At 46.0% G+C, this 15,544-nt stretch overlaps 1 protein-coding gene across 4 annotated transcripts in view; it reads left to right on the forward strand.

Moving 5' to 3' along the window:
• rmnd1 (required for meiotic nuclear division 1 homolog) overlaps nt 1-15,544 on the forward strand; it is a 138,454-nt gene that overhangs the window by 23,852 nt on the left and 99,058 nt on the right. For all 4 annotated transcript variants that reach the window (XR_011886866.1, XM_072265627.1, XM_072265626.1 and 1 more), the window contains one exon: nt 10,350-10,778. Coding sequence is in view for 3 of the 4 variants with exons in the window: in XM_072265627.1 (XP_072121728.1) it covers nt 10,368-10,778 (411 nt within the window). In the remaining variant the exon portion in view is untranslated. The remainder of the gene's footprint in view (nt 1-10,349; nt 10,779-15,544) is intronic.

Genomic DNA, 15,544 nt, shown 5'->3' on the forward strand with positions numbered 1-15,544 from the left:
CTTCTGTTAGCGAAAACAGGTAACTAATGCAGGTCTTTCGTAACAACGAGGTGTCGTAAAGCAAACATTCGAAAAGCGAGGGACACCCGTACAGCAAAACTCCAAACAACTCCATATTCCCCACCGTCTTCCTCATGCCCCGCTGGAAAGTTGGAAGGGCTCCGGATATGCCCTGGGGCATCTTTTTGGACTGGAAGAATCCCAGGGGACTTATAACGGCCGTCTTTTCCTTGTCAGCCTCACTCATCGGGATTTGGCAACAACCACTCCTCATCCAGCACATTAAACCACTTTGCACCACTCAGACAGACCCTCGGGACTGCATGCTGGTCAGGTACAGTGCGCCTGTGCAGGGTCCAATAACCCACGCACATGCTGCCTGTGTCCTCCATGTCTACAGGGGCCAGTCGCGGCAACCTCTTTCTCACCAAGGTGTCTTCAGTGGTCAACTTCCCTGTCCCCCCCACCCCCACCCCCGTGGTACGTCAGAGCATCCACTAAGAGGGTCTCACCCTCAGATACTTCCCCCGGGCCGTACCGCCATCGGCTCTCATTTAAATTCAATACCAGCCCAATGCTGCTACACATGTCCTCACAAGCAGCTCGAAACATCGGGTGGACAGACAATGCCCCCAAACAGCTCTCACCCGCCTCCTCCTGGCAGGGCCCCATGCGCCTTCTCACCAGGGGGGTGTTGGTCCTCTCCAGAATTGAAATGCTGCCCGTCTCAATGGTGTGCGGATGCATCGGCATTAACAATTCACGAACCTCAGATACCCCCGGCCAGAACCTCTGCCTCCGAGAACTCCAGTTTCACTGACCAATAATCGTCTTTTGGATAATCCCCAGCACTGATATTCCGACTTTCCAGAGTCTGGAATGGTGTCAAGGGTAAATGCTTCAAGTACCGGTTGTAAAACGAACTGTACAACAACTTGACCTGCGCCCCAGTGTTGAGGATGGCCTTAGTATAGCTTCCCTCCATCCCTCCATGCGTAGGTTCATGAGGTTAATTCCTGGGATGGTGGGACTGTCATATGTTGAAAGATTGGAGCGACTGGGGTTGTATACATGGGAATTTAGAAGGATGAAAGGGGATCTGATTGAAACATATAAGATTATTAAGGGATTGGACACGCTAGAGGCAGGAAACATGTTCTCGATGTTGGGGGAGTCCAGAACCAGAGGCCACAGTTTAAGAATAAGGGGTAGACAATTTAGAACAGAGTTGAGGAAAAACTTTTTCACAGAGAGGGTTGTGGTTCTGTGGAATGCTCTGCCTCAGAAGGCAGTAGAAGCCAATTCTCTGGATTCTTTCACAAAAGAGTTAGATAGAGCTCTTAAAGATAGCGGAGTGAAGGGATATGGGGAGAAGGCAGGAAAAGGGTACTGATTGTGGATGATCAGCCATGATCACAGTGAATGGTGGTGCTGGCTCAAAGGGCTGAATGGCCTACTCCTGCACCTATTGTCTATTGTAACGACACACTGAAGCCTGGTCCCACTAAGCCCTCAGAAATAAGGTCTTTTTCTTCCTGGAGTTCCTTGATACATTGCTGGGAATGTGCTCCCCCAGAGACCCTAAGCCTTTCCCCCACTAGGCCTCTGTTAAGTTTCCCGACACTTCTCTGATCATCTGAACAACCGAGGAAGGGGCTGACCCCCTTAACTGATCCCCCTTGTACCGCAAGCAATTTATCTGCCCCCCCCCCCGCTTTCAGATAACTGGCCACTGTCTCTACAGGGTAATTGACCCTGACAGTTCTAACACCGTCACCAGCCCGCCTACTCAAACTTTCAACCAATCCCAGCCACTCTCCCTCAACCGAGCACTGCCACTCATCTAACAGCTGAGAGATCCATTCCACCCACATCTCGTACTCCTCTGCCCCCTCCCTCCTGACAGTATGGACAGCTCCTGGCCCCACCTCACCTGGGGCACCTATAGACACTGGCAATCCCACCTCCGTGACGTCAGCGCTAGCCCATGCTAAAGCAAGGTCTGAGCCCGCCATTTTATCAACTTTTCGCTCTACAATTTCAAACTTGCCATCAGCTTTAACCATACCTAAAAATCGAATTAGCAATTCATCCAAGGTATGAATATCCACCCCACTCAGCCCGTTACTAACCCCAGTCCCACAGAGGCACACGTGTCTAATCACAATCCCACAGAGACACACTAGCACAGTCCCCCTCCCCGACCAGACTTTAGCACTCAGCCTCTGGGCTCCTGCCCCGAGCCCGGAATCAGCGGGTCCAGCCACCATCTCCTCAAGCCACATCTTCTCTCTTCATCCTCCTCGCGTCTTCTCCCCAAAGCCCGTGCAAATTAACAGCTTTCACACAGACCGAAAGAATAACATCTATCCCAATTGGTTAGCAAATGAATATGTCCGGTTATCACTAATTATAACACCTTTAGTGTCAATAAATCACTCGTGCTGTATCCTAGTACTTTAAAGGGGAGAGTCTTTTTATACTCGCCTGACTTTTTTATACCTTAAAAATATATACTTGTTGAGAATTATCAAGTTTTAAGTGTCAGTTATTACTTATGCACTATTATTTTGAGTCATAGGGTCACATAGCATGGAAAAAAGCCCTTTGGTCTAACTTGTCCATCTGCCTAAGACTGCCATCTGATATCCTATTTGGCCATTTTTGGTTCACATCCCTCTAAACCTTTTCTATACCCCTACCAATCCAAGTGACTTCTAAATGTTGTGTAAGACTCGTTGCATCTAGTGGCATGAGCTCGGGGGTGGCTCCCCCTCCCCGACCAAACTTTAGCATTCTTGTTTGGGTGGATGCTGCGTGTTGTGTCCCCTGTGTAACATCAGTACCCCGAAATAACATTCAGTCCACAATGTGCAGTTAAACGATTAAGATTTTATATTTAAGTATGGGGTTAGTAGAGAAACAAAAGAAAAGGAAAACAAATAAAAGGTGCCAATAATCTCATAAACATGTTCAGTGCACAAATGTTGGAGCTCACAGATTCCCTTTCGCTGATCCTCCTTCGCTAGTCGGCCCCTGGGCTCCTGCCCCGAGCCCGGGATCAGCGGGTCCAGCCACCATCTCCTCAAGCCACGTCTTCTCTCTCCATCCTCCTCGCACCTTCTCCCCGAAGCCCGCGCAAATTAACAGCTTTCACACAGACCGAAAGAATAACATCAATCCCAATTGGTTAGCAAATGATTACAAGTCCGATTATCACTAATTATAACCCAAACATGCTGCTATAGAGAACCACTGCCTCAGCAGTACAGAGAAGCCATTTTACTCACCTTAGCAGTAACATAAAAGAAGAAACCCTTACAGTTGTAAGTGATATATTTTTTTTAGCCCTTTTTACTTCTATGAGAACGATTTATAAACTTAAGACTACTAGTTTTGCACTTAAAGTGTTACATTGTATCTACTATTGTCACTTTTCTACAAAGAATGTTTAACTATAGGATTACTAATTAACACCTGCACATTACAGTTTATGAATTGGCCTGTTCAGTAGTTGTTTCTTTGTCATATTTGCTTTGTTCACTGATTTAAAAAAGAAAGTAGCTCCCCAATCATAGCTGTGCTCTTTTTTTGTCTGCTTATTTTTGGTTTTATATTCTTTCTAACATTATTTGTTATCAAGGTCCAAAAATTATTCTCACTAATGTTTTCCAACTTTTAGAAGTTCTTAGCTCTACATCTACAGTTTGGTTTTCTGATCACCTAAATTATGAGAAAGTGCCTTTAAATTTTGTGACATTTTCTTTATTTCCTTCCGTTAGCAGGACAGGGCAGTTTGGTCCATTAGCAATTATGTAGCTGCAACCACATTCACCATTGAGTTGATGTTTCAGAGCAGAGATTGATTTATTTTGACAGTGAATGTTTCTGGTGTTCTTTCCACTGACCTTGCCAAGAAGCAGAGGACTTTTAGTTGCAACAGGTATCAGCCCTAAAGTATGAAATTTTGGCTGTCTGGTATGCACAAATGACCATGTTTTATAATCTCATAAAATTTTATATTCATCTGAAGAAAGTTTATCTGTAGAAAACTTGGAATAACTACTACTGTACTTAGCTGCTGTTAATAGCAAGTTAAACCTGTACTGATTTCTGCTAATCGAAAAATAAAATACTGTTTTGTGATGGAAATCTGAAATAAAAACAGAAAATGCTGGAAATAATCACCTGGTAAAGAGAAACAGGATTAACATTTAGGATCAACTTGAATCCTAGGAGGACCAATATCCTGGCGGGGAGATTTGCGAGGGCTACTGAGTGACTTTAAACTAGAATGGTTGGGGGGTGGGAATCAAATTAAGGAGACCAGGAGAGAGGAGGTTAGTTCACAACAGGGGGATGGGAACAAGTGCAGAGAGACAGAGAGGTGTAAAATGAGGGTAGAAGCAAAAAGTAGTAAAGTGAAAAGTAAAAGTGGCAGGCCAGCAAATCCAGGGCAAAAATCAAAAAGGGCCACTTTTCAACATAATTGTATAAGGGCTAAGAGTGTTGTAAAAGCGAACCTGAAGGCTTTGTGTGTCAATGCAAGGAGCACTCGTAACAAGGTGGATGAATTAAAAGTGCAGATTGTTATTAATGAATATGATGTAGTTGGGATCACAGAGACATGGCTCCAGGGTGACCAGGGATGGGAACTCAACATTCAGGGATATTCAATATTCAGGAGGGATAGACATGAAAGAAAGGGAGGTGGGGTAGCATTGCTGGTTAGAGAGGAGATTAACACAATAGAAAGGAAGGACATTAGCCGGGAGGATGTGGAATCAATATGGGTAGAGCTGCATAACACTAAGGGGCAGAAAACGCTGGTGGGAGTTGTGCACAGGCCACCTAACAGTAGTAGTGAGGTTGGGGATGGTATTAAACAGGAAATTAGAAATGTGTGCAATAAAGGAACAGCAGTTATAATGGGTGACTTCAATCTACATATAGATTGGGTGAACCAAATTGGTAAGGGTGCTGAGGAAGAGGATTTCTTGGAATGTATGTGGGATGGTTTTTTGAACCAACATGTCGAGGAACCAACTAGAGAGCAGGCTATTCTAGACTGGATATTGAGCAATGAGGAAGGGTTAATTAGCAACCTTGTCATGAGAGGCCCCTTGGGTAAGAGTGACCATAATATGGTGGAATTCTTTATTAAGATGGAGAGTGACATAGTTAATTCAGAAACAAAGGTTCTGAACTTAAAGATAGGGTAACTTTGAAGGTATGAGACATGAATTAGCTAAGATAGACTGGCAAATGACACTTAAAGGGTTGACAGTGGATATGCAATGGCAAGCATTTAAAGATCGCATGGATGAACTACAACAATTGTTCATCCCAGTTTGGCAAAAGAATAAATCAAGGAAGGTAGTGCACTCGTGGCTGACAAGGGAAATTAGGGATAATATCAATTCCAAAGAAGAAGCATACAAATTAGCCAGAGAAAGTGGCTCACCTGAGGACTGGGAGAAATTCAGAGTCCAGCAGAGGAGGACAAAGGGCTTAATTAGGAAGGGGAAAAAAGATTATGAGAGAAAACTGGCAGGGAACATAAAAACTGACTGTAAAAGCTTTTATAGATATGTGAAAAGAAAAAGATTGGTTAAGACAAAGTCTCTAGGAAGAGGTACAGTCGACATTTCGGGCTGAGACCCATCGTCGGGACTAACTGAAGGAAGAGTTAGTAAGAGATTTGAAAGTGGGAGGGGGAGGGATGGAGCCAAGAGCTGGACAAGTGATATGCAAAAGGGATATGAGAGGATCATGGGACAGGAGGTCCAGGGAGAAAGACAAGGGGGGCGGAACCCAGAGGATGGGCAAGGGGTATAGTCAGAGGGAGAAAAAGGAGAGTGAGAAAAAGAATGTGTGTACAAAAATAAATAATGGATGGGGTACGAGGGGGAGGTGGGGCATTAGCGGAAGTTAGAGAAGTGGATGTTCATGCCATCAGGTTGGAGGCTACCCAGACGGAATATAAGGTGTTGTGGCTTGAGTGTGGCTTCATCTTTACAGTAGAGAAGGCCATGGATAGACATGTCAGAATGGGAATGGGATGTGGAATTAAAATGTGTGGCCACTGGGAGATCCTGCTTTCTCTGGCGGACAGAGCGTAGGTGTTAAGCAAAGCGGTCTCCCAGTCGGGTCTCGCCAATATATCACCCCAGCCGACTCACAGCTGAAGTGTCGCCTCACCTGGAAGGACTGCCTGGGGCCCTGAATGGTGGTAAGGGAGGAAGTGTAAGGGCATGTGTAGCACTTGTTCCGCTTACAAGGATAAGTGCCAGGAGGGAGATCAGTGGGGAGGGATGCGGGGGGGGGGGAAACGAATGGACAAGGGAGTCGCGTAGGGAGCGATCCCTGTGGAAAGCAGAGAGAAGGGGGGAGAGAAAGATGTGCTTAGTGGTGGGATCCCGTTGGAGGTGGCGGAAGTTACGGAGAATAATATGTTGGACCCAGAGGCTGGTGGGGTGGTAGGTGAGGACCAGGGGAACCCTATTCCTAGTGGGTTGGCGGGAGGATGGAGTGAGAGCAGATGTGCGTGAAATGGGGGAGATGCGTTTGAGAGCAGAGTTGATAGTGGAGGAAGGGAAGCCCCTTTCTTTAAAAAAGGAGGACATCTCCCTCATCCTGGAATGAAAAGCCTCATCCTGAAAGCAGATGCGGCGGAGACGGAGGAATTGCGAAAAGGAGACGGCATTTTTGCAAGAGACAGGGTGAAAAGAGGAATAGTCCAGATAGCTGTGAGAGTCAGTAGGCTTATAGTAGACATCAGTGGATAAGCTGTCTCCAGAGATAGAGACAGAAAGATCTAGAAAGGGGAGGGAGGTGTCAGAATTGGACCAGGTAAACTTGAGGGCAGGGTGAAAGCTGGAGGCAAAGTTAATAAAGTCAACGAGCTCTTTCACTCTACTGTCAAACGCATCTCCCCCATTTCACACACATCTGCTCTCACTCCATCCTCCCGCCACCCCACTAGGAATAGGGTTCCCCTGGTCCTCACCTACCACCCCACCAGCCTTCGGGTCCAACATATTATTCTCCGTAACTTCCGCCACCTCCAACGGGATCCCACCACTAAGCACATCTTTCCCTCCCCCCCCCCCCCACTCTGCTTTCCACAGAGATTGCTCCCTACGCGACTCCCTTGTCCATTCGTCCCCCCCATCCCTCCCCACTGATCTCCCTCCTGGCACTTATCCTTGTAGGCAGAACAAGTGCTACACATGCCTTTACACTTCCTCCCTTACCACCATTCAGGGCCCCAGACAGTCCTTCCTGGTGAGGCGACACTTCACCTGTGAGTCGGCTGGGGTGATATACTGTGTCTGGTGCTCCCGATGCAGCCTTCTATATATTGGCGAGACCCGACGCAGACTGGGAGACCGCTTTGCTGAACACCTACGCTCTGTCCTCCAGAGAAAGCAGGATCTCCCAGTGGCCACACATTCTAATTCCACGTCCCATTCCCATTCTGACATGTCTATCCACGGCCTCCTCTACTGTAAAGATGAAGTCACACTCAGGTTGGAGGAACAACACCTTATATTCCGTCTAGGTAGCCTCCAACCTGATGGCATGAACATCGACTTCTCAAACTTCCGCTAATGCCCCACATCCCCCTCGTACCCTATCCATTATTTATTTTTATTCACACATTCTTTCTCTCGCTCTCCTTTTTATTCCTCTGTCCCTCTGACTATCCCCTTGCCCATCCTCTGGGTTCCCCCCCCCCTTGTCTTTCTCCCTAGGCCTCCTGTCCCATGATCCTCTCATATCCCTTTTGCCAATCACCTGTCCAGCTCTTGTCTCCATCCCTCCCCCTCTTGTCTTCTCCTATCATTTTGGATCTCCCCCTCCCCCTCCCACTTTCAAATCTCTTACTAACTCTTCCTTCAGTTAGTCTTGACGAAGGGTCTCGGCCCGAAACGTCGACTGTGCCTCTTTCTAGAGATGCTGCCTGGCCTGCTGCGTTCACCAGCAACTTTGATGTGTGTTGCTTGAATTTTGAGCATCTGCAGAATTCCTGTTGTTTGGTTAAGAGAAATGTAGGTCCCCTACAGACAGAAACAAGTGAATTGATTATGGGGAGCAAGGACATGGCTGACCAATTGAATAGCTACTTTGGTTCTGTCTTCACTAAGGAGGACATAAATAATCTTCCGGAAATAGTAGGGGACAGAGGGTCCAGTAAGATGGAGGAACTGAGGGAAATATATGTTAGTAGGGAAGTGGTGTTAGGTAAATTAAAGGGATTAAAGGCAGATAAATCCCCAGGGCCAGATGGTCTGCATCCCAGAGTGCTTAAGGAAGTAGCCCAAGAAATAGTGGATGCATTAGTGATAATTTTTCAAAACTCTTTAGATTCTGGACTAGTTCCTGAGGATTGGAGGGTGGCTAATGTAACCCTACTTTTTAAAAGAGGAGGGAGAGAGAAACTGGGGAATTATAGACCGGTTAGCCTGACATCGATGGTGGGGAAAATACTAGAGTCAGTTATCAAAGATGTGATAACAGCACATTTGGAAAGCAGTGAAATCATTGGACAAAGTCAGCATGGATTTGTGAAAGGAAAATCATGTCTGACGAATCTCATAGAATTTTTTGAGAATGTAACTAGTAGAGTGGATAGGGGAGAACCAGTGGATGTGGTATATTTGGATTTTCAAAAGGCTTTTGACAAGGTCCCACACAGGAGATTAGTGTGCAAACTTAAAGCACACACTATTGGGGGTAAGGTATTGATGTGGTTAGAGAATTGGTTAGCAGACAGGAAGCAAAGAGTGGGAATAAATGGGACCTTTTCAGAATGGCAGGCAGTGACTAGTGGGGTACTGCAAGGCTCAGTGCTGGGACCCCAGTTGTTTACAATATGTATTAATGACTTAGACGAGGGAATTAAATGCAGCATCTCCAAGTTTGCGGATGACACGAAGCTGGGCGGCAGTGTTAGCTGTGAGGAGGATGCTAAGGTGACTTGGATAGGTTAGGTGAGTGGGCAAATTCATGGCAGATGCAATTTAATCTGGATAAATGTGAAGTTATCCACTTTGGTGGCAAAAACAGGAAAACAGATTATTATCTGAATGGTGGCCGATTAGGAAAAGGGGAGGTGCAACGAGACCTGGGTGTCATTATACACCAGTCATTGAAAGTGGGCATGCAGGTACAGCAGGTGGTGAAAAAGGCGAATGGTATGCTGGCATTTATAGCAAGAGGATTCGAGTACAGGAGCAGGGAGGTACTACTGCAGTTGTACAAGGCCTTGGTGAGACCACACCTGGAGTATTGTGTGCAGTTTTGGTCCCCTAATCTGAGGAAAGACATCCTTGCCATAGAGGGAGTACAAAGAAGGTTCACCAGATTGAATCCTGGGGTGGCAGGACTTTCATATAAGGAAAGACTGGATGAACTAGGCTTGTACTCGTTGGAATTTAGAAGATTGAGGGGGGGGGTCTTATTGAAACATATAAAATCCTAAAGGGATTGGACAGGCTAGATGCAGGAAGATTGTTATTTTTTTTTCCACTTTTTTTTTGCAGTCTTAGGTAGGGCATTTGCTGTATCGTTCTGTGATTTGCCCCAATAGGATGCTTTCTAAGGTGGATCTGTAAAAATTGATGAGGTTTATTGGGAACATGCTGAATTTCCTCAGCCTTTTAAGGAAGTAGAGCTGCTAGTTAGTATACTCTCTTGTAATGAAAGAACTTTTGGCATCATTTTGCAGAACGGTTCCATCAAGAGTTGTAGAAAGTTCTTCCCGCAGTCCAAAGACATACCAGTTAGTAGGTGAATTGGTTATTATAAATTGTCTTGTAATTAGGCCAGGGGTTAAATCAGTTGGTTGCAGGGTGGCAGGGTTTGAAGGCCCTAATCCACACAGAATATCTAAATAAATAATAAATAAGTTTTTTTAAATGAAGATTTGGGAAGCCATGAGAATTCTGGACTTTCACGAGCAACATTTGAAGATGACATTTTTCGTCATAAATTAAGCCACATTGAGAAATAGGATTTCATTCAAAACAATAAAACTTTGTAATGGGTGCAAAAATTCCAAATCCGATATCTTGATCTGGCAACATGTAGAATGAAAATATAAGTAAAGCACTTTAGTGTTCCTTTGAGACTTAATGCATTTCGTGACTATTTTGTTCTCAGCAATTCAGAGGAATATTTTTGATTTACATCAATAACAAAAAGTGTGGTTAGTTATGTTTTTTCTCCTAAGTTGAAAAAAGATATTGCTTTTGGAGTATGGATAAGTGATTGGAGTATATGCAAGAAAAGCTGTCCATTGTGAGGAATAGAAATTCTCAAAGTAAATCTTTTTCTGTCTTTAGGTTGCTCATCCATCTACAATGGCTGTGAGATTGGTTAATCCGTTGAAACAATCTCAATTCTTCCTAAAAAGAACTTGCTATTTGAGCTCCCCTCTTGGATATGTTCAGCAACTCAGGATCAGGCACCTTGGCTGCTATCGGGGAGATTCTGCATGCAGCCCATTTAAAAATGGAGGCAGAAAACCTCGAGACTATTGTTTAGCGACATGCCATATAATACGGAAAGAGACAATTTTTACACAAATGGTACATCATCAATCCTTGTGTTATGCACAGTTTGCAAGCACAAGGAGCCGGGTTTATTCCACTGCAGCACGCGAGAGTAAAGTAGCTGTGAAACAGAAAGTACAATCACCCAAAAGACCACTCAAAGGGCCTCGGACCAAACAACCATCCAGGACCAATCAGCCAGGAATCACAGATGTACAGGTAAATAAAATGCTTTATTTACAGACTGTGTTTTAGATTTTGTCTGGTACATGATCCATAAAACACAATAATGTCAGTCAATTAATTATTTCAGTCTGGTTTTTGGTTGTCACTTTATATTGGGACTTTACTATCTATGGGAGTGTGGCTCATATTCTAGGTTGAGCCACCAGATGGAGCACTTCTCTGTACTCTTGAGAAGTTCCACATTGAGAAAGGAAGAAGGGTGCTGATTTGAAAGTAGCAATTGCTATTTGGATGCTCACTGTTCTCAAAATTATGGTAGTAAAGAATCACAATCATGTATGGCACAAAAGGTGAAATATTCAGCCCAAGGATCCATGCAGACAATGGCCCATGTTTTTGCTCTTGTAATTAAAGTGATAAATGACAGGATTTGATCCTGACATATGAAGAACAAGGATTCAAGATTTCACGTTTCAAGATTATTTATTGCCATTCTTCAGTGCACTAGTGTAAAGGAGAGCAAAATTATTGTTATTCTGGATCCAGTACAGCATAAAAGAAAACAAATGAGCATAAAAAAAATCACAATAAATATAAAAGTTTGAGGTTAATAACTCATCAGGAGTGATTGATAAGTTTGTGGCCTAAGGTAGAAGGCGATGAGTTAATAACTTCAAACTTGCTGCATAAACACTCAGTTGAAATGCATGTACATGTAACAAGAGCTGTATAACTCATCTCCTTCTACCTTAGGCCACAAACTTATCAATCACTCCTCATACTTGCAATAGTGTGGCTAGGAAGGGCTTAAACGCCATCAATAAATTTGCCAATGACATTGTTGCTGGCAGAATCTTAGAAATAAACGAGATATACAGAAGTGTAATAAATCGCTGATCGAGTGGTGTCACGGCAACAATCTTGCACTCCGCGGCAGCAAAACGAGGAATTGATTATGGGCTTCAGGAAAGGAAAGTCAGGAAACAAGGTAGATGATCTTGTAGTGCAGTTAGAGATTGGCAGGTATGACATTGTGGGTATCACGGAGACATTGATGAAAAGACAATTGTAGTTGGGAGCTTAGTCAAGTCAAGTCGCTTTTTATTGTCATTTCGACCATAAACTGCTGGTACAGTACACAGTAAAAACGAAACAAGGTTCTTCCAGGACCATGGTGCTACATGAAACAACACAAAACTACACTAGACTGAGTGAGACAACACAAGGCTATACTAGACTACGTAAGACAACACGAAAATCACACTAGTCTACCGACAACACACACAAAAGTTGCTGGTGAACGCAGCAGGCCAGGCTAGGAAGAGGTACAGTCGATGTTTCGGGCCGAGACCCTTCGTCAGGACTAACTGAAAGAAGAGATAGTAAGAGATTTGAAAGTGGGAGGGGGAAGGATGGAGCCAAGAGCTAGACAGTTGATTGGCAAAAGGGATATGAGAGGATCATGGGACAGGAGGCCTAGGGAGAAAGAAAAGGGGGAGGGAGGGAGAAAAGCCCAGAGGATGGACAAGGGGTATAGTGAGAGGGACAGAGGGAGAAAAAGGAGAGAGAGAAAAAGAATGTGTGTGTATATAAATAAATAATGGATGGGATACAAGGGAGGGGTGGGGCATTAGCGGAAGTTTGAGGAGTCAATGTTCATGCCATCAGGTTGGAGGCTACCTAGACGGAATATAAGGTGTTGTTCCTCTAACCTGAGTGTGGTTTCCTCTTTACAGTAGAGGAGGCCGTGGATAGACATATCAGAATGGGAATGGGATGTGGAATTAAAATGTGTGGCCACTGGGAGATCCTGCTTTCTCTGGCGGACAGATCGTAGGTGTTCAGCAAAACGATCTCTCAGTCTGCGTCGGGTCTCACCAATATATAGGAGGCCACATCGGGAGCACCAGACGCAGTATATCACCCCAGCCGACTCACAGGTGAAGTGTCGCCTCACCTGGAAGGACTGTCTGGGGCCTTGAATGGTGGTGAGGGAGGAAGTGTAAGGGCACGTGTAGCACTTGTTCCGCTTACAAGGACAAGTGCCAAGAGGGAGATCGGTGGGGAGGGATGGGGGGGGAAACGAATGGACAAGGGAGTCACGTAGGGAGCAATCCCTGTGGAAAGTTGGGGGGAGGGGAAGATGTGCTTAGTGGTGGGATCCCGTTGGAGGTGGCGGAAGTTACAGAGAATAATATGTTGGACCCGAAGGCTGGTGGGGTGGTAGGTGAGGACAAGGGGAACCCTATTCCTAGTGGGGTGGCGGGAGGATGGAGTGACAGCAGATGTGTGTGAAACAGGGGAGATGCATTTGAGAGCAGAGTTGATTTTGGAGGAAGGGAAGCCCCTTTCTTTAAAAAAGGAGGACATCTCCCTCGTCCTGGAATGAAAATGAAACATTGACTTCTCAAACTTCCACTAATGCACCACCTCCCCCTCGTACCCCATACACACATTCTTTTTCTCTCTCTCCTTTTTCTCCCTCTGTCCCTCTCACTATACCCCTTGCCCATCCTCTGGGTTTCCCCCCCACCTTTTTTTTTCTCCCTGGGCCTCCTGTCCCATGATCCCCTCATATCCCTTTTGCCAATCAACTGTCCAGCTCTTGGCTCCATCCCTCCCCCTCCTGTCTTCTCCTATCATTTTGGATCTCCCCCTCCCCCTCCCACTTTCAAATTTCTTACTAGCTCTTCTTTCAGTTAGTCTTGACGAAGGGTCTCGGCCCGAAGCGTCGACTGTACCTCTTCCCAGAGATGCTGCCTGGCCTGCTGTGTTCACCAGCAACTTTTATGTGTGTTGCTTGAAATTCAGCATCTGCAGATTTCCTCGTGTTTACTAGTCTACAGACCTACACAGGACTACATAAGGTGCACAAAACAGTGCAGGATAGTACAATAAATAATAAAGAAGACAATAGGCACAGTAGAGGACAAATTACAATATATTAAATGATGTAGATGTCAGTCTCGTCGCTGGGTATTAAGGAGTCTGATGGCTTGGGGGAAGAAGCTGTTGCAGTCTGGTCATGAGAGCCCGATGACAGGAGGGAGAAGAGTTTGTATGAGCATTGGCTTTATGGGTGCAGCGTGTAGTGTAAATGTCTGTAATGGCGGGAGAGAGACCCCGATGATCTTCTCAGCTGACCTCACTATCTGCTGCAGGGTCTTGCGATCCGAGACGGTGTAATTTCTGAACCAGGCAGTGATGCAGCTGCTCAGGATGCTCTCGATACATTCTCTGTAGAATGTGGTGAGGATGGGGGATGGGAGATGGACTTCTTTCAGCCTTCACAGAAAGTAGAGATGCTGCTGTGCTTTCTTGGCTATGGAGCTGGTGTTGAGAGACCAGGTGTGATTCTCCGCCAGGTGAACACCAGGAAATTTGGTGCTCTTAACGATCTCAATGGAGGAGCCGTCAATGTTCAGCAGAGAGTGGTTGCTCCGTGCTCTCCTGAAGTCAACAACCATCTCCTTTGTTTTGTTCACATTCAGAGACAGGTTGTTGGCTCTGCACCAGTCCGTTAGCCACTGCACCTCCTCTCTGTATGCTGACTCGGCGTTCTTGCTGATGAGCCCCACCACGATCGTGTCATCAGCAAACTTGATGTGATTGAGCTGTGCGTTGCTGCACAGTCGTGGATCAGCAGAGTGAACAGCAGTGGACTGAGCACACAGCCCTGGGGGGCCCCTGTGCTCAGTGTAATGGTGTTGGAGATGCTGTTCCTGATCCAGACTGACTGAGGTCTCCCTGTCAGGAAGTCTAGCATCCAGTTGCAGAGGGAGGTGTTCAGGCCCCGCAGTTTCAGTTTTCCAGTCAGGTGCTGAAGAATGATTATGTTGAATGCTGAACTGAAGTCTATAAACAGCATTCAGACGTACGTGTCTTTTTTGTCCAGGTGGGTGAGGGCCAGGTAGAGGGTGCTGGCAATGGCATCGTCTTTTGAGCAGTTGGGACAATACGCAAACTGCAGGGGATCCAGTGAGGGGGGCAGCAGGGTTTTGATGTGCCTGATGACGAGCCTCTCAAAACACTTCATGATGATGGATGTGAGTGTGACGGGACAGTAGTCATTCAGATAGGACACTGAAGACTTCTTTGGCACAGGGACGATGGTGGCGGCCTTGAAGCATGTTGGAACGACGGCGCTGCTCAGGGAGGTGTTGAAGATGTCAGTGAGAACATCTGCCAGCTGGTCTGCACATCTTCTGAGCACTCTGCCAGAAATATTGTCTGGTCCAGCAGCCTTCTGTGGGTTGACCCTGCATAGAGTTTTCCTCACATCGGCCATGGTAAGGCACAGCACCTGGTCATTGGGAGGAGGAGTGGTCTTCCTCGCCACCACGTCATTTTCTGCCTCGAAACGAGCGTAGAAGTTGTTCAACACATCTGGGAGGGAGGCATCACCAGCACAGGCAGGTGATGTTGTCCTGTAGTTGGTGATGTCCTGAATGCCCTTCCACATGTGCTGCGTGTCGCCACTGTCCTGGAAGTGGCTGTGGATTTGCCGGGTGTGTGCACGCTTTGCCTCTCTGTTGGCCTGGGACAGTTTGGCCCTCGCTGTTGTTAGTGCTGCCTTGTCACCTGTTCTGAAGGCGGAGTCACGGGTCATCAGCAGCGCACGCACCTCCGTGGTCATCCCTGGCTTCTGGTTAGAGCATGTAGTGATGGTCTTGGGCACAGTGATGTCATCAATGCACTTGCTGATGTAGCTAGTCACTGATGCTGCATACTCCTCTAAGTTGGTGGAGTTGCCATCGGTACGCAAATCTCGAAAGTTCAGGCAGTTAGGCAGAGGAGGA

This window comes from Mobula birostris, chromosome 8, assembly GCF_030028105.1.
Source record: "Mobula birostris isolate sMobBir1 chromosome 8, sMobBir1.hap1, whole genome shotgun sequence".
Lineage (NCBI taxonomy): Eukaryota > Metazoa > Chordata > Chondrichthyes > Myliobatiformes > Myliobatidae > Mobula > Mobula birostris.